We start from the raw sequence: 10,095 nt of genomic DNA, 5'->3' as shown, positions 1-10,095 counted from the left end.
TTATTCTTGTGGTTGCTTCAGTATTGTAACAAGACACAGTAGCCCAGTTTTAAAACAAAACAAAACAAAACAGAACCCACAAGAGTATATATATCAAGCAAACTTCCTTCTGTTTTTTTCTTTGAAAGCCAGCTCCTTTTGTTGGGGGAATAAATGACATGGTGGTGAAAAGTTGTGTCCTAAGTGGATTTATGTTGTGATTTTCAATTCCAGCTCACTGCAGTCGACGCAGACGAGGGGTCAAATGGGGAGATCACATATGAAATCCTTGTTGGGGCTCAGGGAGACTTCATCATCAATAAAACAACAGGACTTATCACCATCGCTCCGGGGGTGGAAATGATAGTCGGGCGGACTTACGCACTCACCGTCCAAGCAGCGGATAATGCTCCTCCTGCAGAGAGAAGGTAATTTATAGTAGAACCAATGCAGTGTTTTCATCGGGCCGTTTAACCCTGTAATTAAATTTAAGAACCACGGCAAGTATTCTTTTATCCTATAAACATCTAAATTAGATCAGAAAAACAGAGAGACCATAGTCTCAGGAACAGCATGCATAGACTGATTTGGTTAAATTGTGGGACAAGGACAATATCTGAGGCATATTTCAAATTTATTATGGAAAAGTAAGGCTGCAGACAGACAGAGAAAGGCTCTTGTCTTCAAAGAAATTAACATATGTGTCAGTGGCATGTAATGTTTCAGGGTTTCAAAGTAACTTCTGAGTATATGGGTAATTATTAGTTATGTAAAATAATATATATATTTAAATATGTATGTACACACAAAGACACGCACACAGACACACACACACACACACACACACACACACACACACACACACAGAGTGAGCTAAAAGATTTCCTGCTATTACAACTGCATCTTTCTAGTCTCCCACCTGAGAAATCCCTTTTGTTAATTTATTATTTATTTCCAGATTTTCAGTATCATTCCAAGAAAATACGAATAAATATTAATATACTCCTTCATTTTGCTGGGGTTTTTTCCCATTCACAATGAATGTATCCTGGGATCCTCTCCATGTAAATACTAGATAAATCCTTCAAATTATTTTTTCACAGTTATGTAATATTCCTTAGTAAGTCTAAAACTATGGAAGAAGTCTATTATTGATAAACTTGTATTCCTTAATACGTATAAAACTGTGGAAGAAGTCTATTATTGATAAATTTTTCAATTTATCCTCTTTTACTGACAATGGAGAAATATTTAACACTGAACATGCATCAGTTTGAATGTGTGCAAGTGTATCATTTTTTATATTGGTATGTTAAGCCCAGATTACAATTATTCTGTATTTTCTACTAGTGTTTATGTGAATTCATATTGTATATTTAAATCCTTATTGTATTTGGGGTGTATCCTAGTACACAGTAGGAGGTATTAATGCAGTCATAGTTTTTTCCAGTCAAATACTCTGTGATATTTTTCCAGTCAAATACATTGTGATATTCATCCAAATATGAACAACATTGGATAGTTCATCTTTTCCTCACAAATTTGAGATGTTGCATTTATTATATCATATATTTTCTTATGTATTTTGATTTTGATCTAAATGTTCTATTCAATTCTATTATTTATATTTTATGAGCTATTACCACACAATTTTAATGATTAAGGTTATCTAGTATGCTCTATCCTCTGGTGCTACTAACTTACCTCAATGGTGTTTTCCCTCCAAAATGTTCCTTCTCCTTCTGTTAAGTTTTCTCTTTGACTTTAAATAAGCTAGTTCAGTGTTTTTGTTGTTTTTGTTAACTGTGTTTTTATTAGGAGCACAGGAGATTTATAAATTACTTAGAAATATATTATATGTGTTTGATGTTGTATCTTTCTATCCAAGAACATTTTGCATTTGCATTTTTGCATTTGTCCATGCATTTTTTGTGTTTTAGCAGGCTTTTCTCTTTTATGTAAGTTCTGTACATTTCTTGCTTGATCTGTTTCTACATCTTTTGTTTTAATTGCAAATAGGCTTTTTTCACCCCTAGCCAAGGTCTACCTCTTTCTCTCAGGCTAGAGTATAGTGGCGTAATCCCAGCTAACTGAAGCCTCAAACTCTGGGCTCATGCAATCCGCCCACCTCAGCCTCCCCAGTAGTGGGGACTACAGGTTCAGGCCACCAGTCCTAGCCAATTAAAAACAAATTTGTAGAATCAGAATTTTGCTATGTTGCCCAGGCTCGTCTCAAGCTCTTGGCCTCTACTGATCCTCCCACTTCGGCCTCCCAAAGTGCTGGGATTACTGGCATCAGCCAAAAAATGCTTATTTCATTTGTGACTTGAATGAGACTGCCTCAGTGTTACCCCATTAGTTTGGTCTATGGTTTTAAAAACTATTAATAATACATTAAGAAAATACTCATCTATTTCTATTTTATTGACTGTTTAAAATAGTAATGGTGCTTTTCTCAGATAAAATAAATAGCTATCATATATGAGGACAGTAATGACTTTTCTTCTCGAGTTGATGATATAGTGACTGATCTTACTGTCGCTCCTGTTTTGCATCCATGGTTTAGATGGATCTATTTTGCATCCATGGTATAGATTATATTAGGACATAATTTTTTTTTCTCTTGAAATAAGCTGATATTATATGCTTGCTGATATTTTATTTAATAAAATTAGTCTGTACTTTTCTTTTTGAGAAATCCTATCAAGATTAGGTATAGTTGTCATAATACTTCATAAAAGAAACAAATAAAACACAAGAAATCCCCAAAATAGTTAATAAGTATAATATCAAACATGAATGTATTATAAACATGTATAAAACAAATAAATGAGTCTGAATTTGGTTCTCTGGAAAGACACAACAAAAATAAATACGTAATTAATTGGATAAAATACTATCTAAGCTGATCAAGAAAAAAAACGAGTAAAACTACACAATAAAATCTAATGAGGAAACTACATAGAAATAGAAAAAAGTAAGATTCATAGGAGACAACTTTGCTTAAAAGTATGCAAAATTTGAAAACAGAAATGGATGATTCTTTTAAAAGATACAATTTACCAACATTAGTTCAAAAAACAACAACAACAAAAAAGGAAATCTCAAGAATCAGATAACTCAATATTACACCAGGTCCAGCAAGCTTAACAGAAGGACTGTAACTAAACTTTGCAGGGTGTGTGATCATCATTAATCACAGAGATATGGTTGGTGGAGTATTAGATTCTCATTTATATTTTTAAACTAGATTTCCTCCTACTTAATAGTTTGTTTTCCTTTGAATCTCATGTCAAAAAATAATTGTAATGCCCATTACCCCTCCTTGCTGTCATCGACAGATGATAGGTCTCTTCTCAATAACTTTTCTTCTTTCTAACCTCATATCCTATTGCCATCTACATAGTGGAAAGTCACACTTGGAAGAGTTTATTTCCTACCTGCCTGACATTCACTTCAACAGTACTCCTGTCAAACTTCACATTGACTTTATATCCAATAAGAGGTTTAAGGCATCTCCCATCTTGCAGTCACTCTGACCAAACTTAAAATTTAACTCTCCCAACTGAGCCTCATTGTCAAGATGAAGTTTCTATCAACAGGTATAGCCCATGAATCCCACCTCTGTAGCCTTAACTCCTACTACCGCTTCGTTTATACTTTTCTCTTTAGTTACACAAAACATACATTTATTTTCTTCAATGCTCTGTAAATTGACATGTGAGTTTTCCTCTGTCTGTTAATGTTCTGTGGTATTTATATGTAAATACATCTTGGATCTGAAATCTCTGCCCCTGTAACTTCTCTTGAAAAGTTTTTTCCTTCCTCCTATGCTGGTTTTCAGTCTGAAGATTTTGCTCCTGTAGATTTCTATATGTACTTCCAAAATAAGAGAATAGAATCTGTGAACATTGAACTGTAAATATAGCTTTTCTAGTGCAATATTGGTGGAACACAAAGGAAAACAAAAGCAATAATTTCTGTCTGATATCTACCAGAAAAAGCAATATAAATATCCATAACCTTCATCTTAGAAACAAGCTAGAAATGCAGAATTACAAAAAGACTCCTTGTAGCACATATTGACATATTTAATAGAAAATAATAAGATAATACAATTATCTATAAGCCAGGAACATTATCTCACTACTACTAATTACTATTGTCATATCAAAAAGTTGTCTTTTTTATTTTTTTAATTATACCATTTCCAAACTTAAAGTATCTTAAGTCTATTTTTCCAAAGCTCTTCTTTATTCATATTTTATGTTATTCTTACCACAAATGTTATAGATGAAGTTTTATTCATGGTATTAATAATTTAAAATTATAATTTCATAGTCTGAACCTCAGACTTGAAATTATTTATGACTTCCTGTCAGGTAACACCCTTTATTACAAAAAAAAAGTGTTTTATATTCACACATAGATAAGTAAAAATTCTCCAATTTATTTTACACATTTGTTCTTCTAGGATGTAGGGAAAAATGGAAAGCAGATTTTGAATTCAGAAGCCTTGTATTTATCTGCCATCGCTAATTAATTTTATAATCTTGATTCAGTGAGCTAAATTTTTCCATTTTAAAATTCTCTTTTGTAAAATAAGAATCAAATTAGATTGTTTTAAGGATCTTTTTCGATTATGAGTGTTACCAAAACACCAGGTTTTCAGTCTAGGTTGTGCTGCTCACCACACAGAAAGCCAATCACTGACAGAGCAATTATTGCCAAGGAAGAAGGCTTTAATTGGGTGCTGCAGCTGAGGCGATGGGAGATCAGTCTGAAATCCATTTTACCGATCAACTAAAATTATGGGTATATATAGCAGGGAAAAAATGTAACAATGTGTAAAAAAATAGGAACTAGGAACTAGGGAGGGGCAAGAAAGCAGTCACGATGGATGAGGGGTCTAGCATCTCATTGTCTGGATATGGTGATCTGGTGTTTCATTTCTTTAATACTTTCTTGAGAGGCTGTAAGTGGTTTCCTGAGGAAGGAACTCACATAAAACATGTAAGTTTCAAGCTTTAAGACCAGAGGATGAATTTCTATGTTTATCAAAAAAAGTGATCTATGGGACTATTTGTTTGGTTTCAGTCCCCCCTTTCTAATGATCAATTCCTCAATCATGGGGAGTTTGGTTGTCAATCTTTCTGGCTGCTTAATGCTGAGGAGGGGCATCATGGGCAGTGTTATACTATAGGTGATTTCATGGTCACCCAGAAATCAAAGGCTAATCTAATAGTGTCATTTTCTTCTGAAGCACAGTATTTCTTTCCTCAGCCCCCAACTTCCAACAAAGGCAAGTCATAGCAGGACAAATCTACTTTCAAAATAAGCTTCAGGCCCATATGCTTAGCCTGATTAACCACCCAAAGTGCAACAAGAATCATTTTTTATATAGGTCCTACATTGGCTTGGCTGGAACCTTTCACAAGGCCATTTCAGTCAAAGCCCTGAGAAAATAACCACTTCCTCCAATTGTGTCCCCATTGTACAAGAAAACATGTTGTTATTAAATGTATGCAAACAAACACATCACCATCAATTAAGAATATTATTCTGGAGAAATTAGGCAGAGAAAAAATACGCCTCAAATTCTGTTTACAAAAGTATTCTCTCCGTAATAAACTCAAAGCATAACTTTATAGGTTATAAATAGCTCTAAAAAGTTATCCAGACTCTGAAGAACAAAACAAAAAAATCAGCAATATTTCAAAGATAAAAGCCACAAAAATTATTTCAGTCCTTCATGAGTTTCGTCCATGCCATCAGTTCTTGCCCTGCTTAATATTGGGTTAAGAATCTTTATGAACACATTAGCCTTTAAATTAGTACCCTGGAATTTTCCTCTCTAACCCAATGGCACAATCTCTAAAGTTATCAGTAACCTGCATTCAAAAGTTCTTTTCACAAACTCCACCAAAGAAGCAAGCCCCGGACTGTAGCTGATTATAAGTCACTTTTTGAGAAAGATCAAAGCAAAATAATAATTGTAGATGACAAAAGCCTTAAGACAGCCACAAAGACACAGTAGATAAAGAAATTTGGTTATTTCTGTGGCATACAGCAATTTAACATAATAATCATAATTATTACTGACAACACATATTGACATATCAGAATTTTAGGAATCTCATAAAATCCTCAATTAATAACCCATCCCTGTAAATATTAAACAAAGGAAGCTTAACATCACCTCAGATTTGACAATGTCGCCTTCATAATTCTAATATAACAACTAAGCCTAATAAGCCTTATATGTCTCTCTTGAACTTCAGGGAAACTAATACCCCAAAAGGTTAGTATGAGGTCAAAAAGACTGAATTTAGAACTTGAAATTTTGCTATTGGAAATTCTGTCAAATATGAAAGGTTTAAGACACTTGACAACATAAAATATGATCACAGGTCACTATAAAATATTCATTTATTTAGCCAAAATAATAAAACAAAAACATTTACCTTTTGATAGAGAGGTGACTGTTTCTTAAGCAATAAGACCTAAAACTTAAGACAGCATGAGGCCAACTAATTCTGTCTTCCTCCTCTCCATTTTTTTTCCGTACAGTTTCCTCAGGAAGTGAACAAAATACCTTACATGAAATTTTGTTCAAATGAGAAAACCAAATTTTATCTTTGTATGGTATATTATTAATGTTAAATCTAATTTTAATAAAATCTTATATACAAATCTAATTTTAATCAGTTTGACTGTAAGATTTTCACAAACTTCTTATAGCCTTTTATGATTACCCATTAAAGAGTAGATCAACGCTCCAAGAAAACCCTGTTATTCTGACACATAGGCCCAGACACTGGCCTTGCATGATTGTGCTTCTGATATTAATGTTTAATTTACAGAAACTCTGAACTAAGTTTATCCCTCAAAATTGCCCCTTACCATCTCACACACCCACAGCTTCCACAATAGTTCCTGGGTCTACAGGGATTGAATAGTTTTAATTTCTGGCCCTGTGTCTCGTGAAAGCAGTTCATTTTGATTGTCACCTTCTCCTGTGTCTGAAGATGAGACTTTGACTGGTATCAGTGCTCAAACTTTAACAGAAGTCAGTGCTTTCTTCAGACCCAGGATTCAAAGACCTGTAAGTTAACAGCACAAGGATTAGTTAATAGGATATTTATACTACAGAAAGCCTATTATTCTAATATTTCACAAATTAAAACACAGTGGTTTGGAGTTTAACAGATACTACTTACAGCACTTCTAACCACTGTGTTAAAGTAGTTAGGTTACTCATTCCATATTTCTAATTGTTAGCATTTCAGTGACAGAACTATGACCAAAAGCATCAAGGTTTTGATATGTCCTTTGCCAAACTTTTCAAAGTAAGGCAACTAATGTTGTTTTTTTCCATTATTGAAAAATGGCAAATGCAAATATCAGTTTTGGAAATTCAGAATAAAGATAAGAAATCTCATTTCACTTAAATACTACACAACAAAGCAAGGACAAAGTGAAAACCACACAATAATTTCTCTTTAGCTATTTAAAAGACCATCATTACACATTTCTAAGATTTACTTCTGGATACAGTACTTACAACTAATTAACTTTCACCACTGAAGTCTTCAAGCCAGTGCAACACTAGTACATATTTTGTTTTCAAGTACCACATGAATGCCCATCAGAGATAAATGGATTTGGATCAAAAATTACAACAAAGTATCATACTTTTTAAAGTAATTACTGCTTAATTCAGTTGAGTGTCACTTAATGTTAATAATGATAAACAAAACTAAACTCGTTTGAGAGAAATCCCAATCAATTAAAGATTTCCTTAAAGAAAAGCCCAGTCTTTCCTGAACATTAAAACTTTGAACCCATATCACAGTTTTTCTTCATTAAAGGAAAGGATCTGAACTAACTCAAATTATTGATTGCATTGAATTACCTTGGAAATAAACATCATTTAAACACTTCTATTCTCATCTACTTTTCCAAATGACAAAATATGTAATGTACTATTTTGTTTAGAACTTATAAAATAAGTCTTTTATGTGATTTTTGCCAGGAACCTTAAAGTTATCATAGCTAGCAATGTAATCAGAGGTAAGAAAAAACAGTCAGATTTAAATGGCTGCTGTCCTTCATCAATGTTTTGAAGCTTGACAAAGGTAGTTTAGGAACTTTCAATAAATACAGCAAATGATAAATTGTTGGGGATACATAGAAAACAAAATGACCATTCATAGAACCAAATAAAAGCTTTCCATTAGAAACTAAAAAGCATCAATAGTTTTATATATATGTATATGTATACAAATATATATATATGTTTATGTATACATATGTGCATATGTATAAATATAAATATGTGTATATGTGTATATATGTGTATATGTGTATATATTTGTATGTATAAGTAGAACAAACAGCAAATAAATGAAAATTAGAAGCAAAAATAGGCCGGGTGCAGTGGCTCACTCCTGTAATCCCAACACCTGGGGAGGCGGAGGAGAGGGGATCACGAGATCAGGAGATTGAGACCATCATGGCCACCATGGTGAAGCCCCATCTCTACTAAAATACAAAAAATTAGCCAGGTGTGGTGGCAGCACCTGTAGTCCCAGCTGAGGACTGAGGCTGAGGCAGGGGAATCACTTGAATGCAGGAGGCAGCGTTTGCAGTTAGCCGAGATCGTGCTACTGCACTTCAGCCTGGCAACAGAGCAAGATTCTGTCTCATGAAAAAAAAAAGAAAAAAAAGAAGCAAAAATAAACAAACAGTATTCCAATCCTCAATTTTTCTTCTACTTAATTTACCTCGGGTTACAGTGTTACCCAGAGCCAAAAAAAATTCACCTGAAGAGTATTTTATTCCTGATTCAGTTTTCTGACATTTACTGTCTTTAAGTCCAGCAATACCATTATATATTTTCTGTAATTAAGAAATTCACTTCAGGAGTGTGATGCAGAATAGCAAATATACTATGAAATTTGGCTCCATGTTACATTCAGCTTTGGACTTAACTATATTTAAAAAATTGCCAAACTGCTAATGTATTTCTTTACAATAATTTATATTTTACCTTCATTAAGATATGAGCTTTAACTATGAACAATGTTAATTAGCCAAAGTATTCCAATTTTTATCAAGTTTCAAAGGATATTTTATTATCTATGCTTTTACAACTTTGTATTTTCTTTGTATGGGCATGAAGGGAGACACACTGAGAAACAAGAAAAATGGCATATGACTTACACAGACCATCCATGATATGCCTGGACTTTCTGTTTTGTCCTAGATTTTCTTTCTTTTCTATTTTTAATAACCAGTTATTTTAATTTAGGACAAACATTCATCAGACAAAAGCTTTTGCTATAATTTTTTTTTTCATTATCACCTTCCTTACCAAAAATGTATTTTCATATCTATAACTTTTTTCACATCTCTTTTTCTTCTGCTTACTGGTTTTCTTCTACCTTGTTTCATAAGTAACCATTTCAAGCCCATAATCTGAATTAACATTTAGATAACTTCTGAACTAGACAAAATGATTTGTTCTCAATAAAAACACGTCTTCTTTAGAATTCTTATCCTTAGTAGCCTTAAATTTTAGAGAACAAAGTTTTAGTGAACACCTGAGAAGCAAGAATTTCTGGGCTATCAGATATTAGCATTTTACAGATGAGATGCATTCCACAGTTTTTAGAAATATGTTTACCCATAACTTTTTCTTAACTGGAAATGACCCAGACACCCAATGAGCATCAAAAACAATTTAAATTTTTTTAATTTTTTTTATTTTTTTTATTATGCTTTAAGTTCTAGGGTACATGTGCATAACATGTAGGTTTGTTACATATGTATACTTGTGCCATGTTGGTGTGCTGCACCCATCAACTCGTCAGCACCCATCAAGACTTGGAATCAACCCAAATGTCCATCTGTGACAGACTGGATTCAGAAAATGTGGCACATATACACCATGGAATACTATGCAGCCATAAAAAAGGATGAGTTTGCGTCCTTTGTAGGGACATGGATGCAGCTGGAAACCATCATTCTTAGCAAACTATCACAAGAACAGAAAACCAAACACCGCATGTTCTCACTCATAGGTGGGAACTGAACAATGAGATCACTTGGACT

General features: G+C 33.4%; 1 protein-coding gene across 1 annotated transcript in view; it reads left to right on the top strand.

The window, feature by feature from the left end:
- Positions 1 to 10,095, top strand: part of PCDH15 (protocadherin related 15) — a 591,153-nt gene that overhangs the window by 237,165 nt on the left and 343,893 nt on the right. The window contains exon 13 of the mRNA XM_017861934.1: positions 214 to 407. Coding sequence (XP_017717423.1) covers positions 214 to 407 — 194 coding nt within the window. The remainder of the gene's footprint in view (positions 1 to 213; positions 408 to 10,095) is intronic.

Source organism: Rhinopithecus bieti, unplaced genomic scaffold, assembly GCF_001698545.2.
Source record: "Rhinopithecus bieti isolate Rb0 unplaced genomic scaffold, ASM169854v2 scaffold_61957, whole genome shotgun sequence".
NCBI classification, from domain to species: Eukaryota; Metazoa; Chordata; class Mammalia; order Primates; family Cercopithecidae; genus Rhinopithecus; species Rhinopithecus bieti.
Note: the sequence above shows the minus strand (reverse complement) of the source record. Positions and strands in the feature narration are given on the sequence as shown.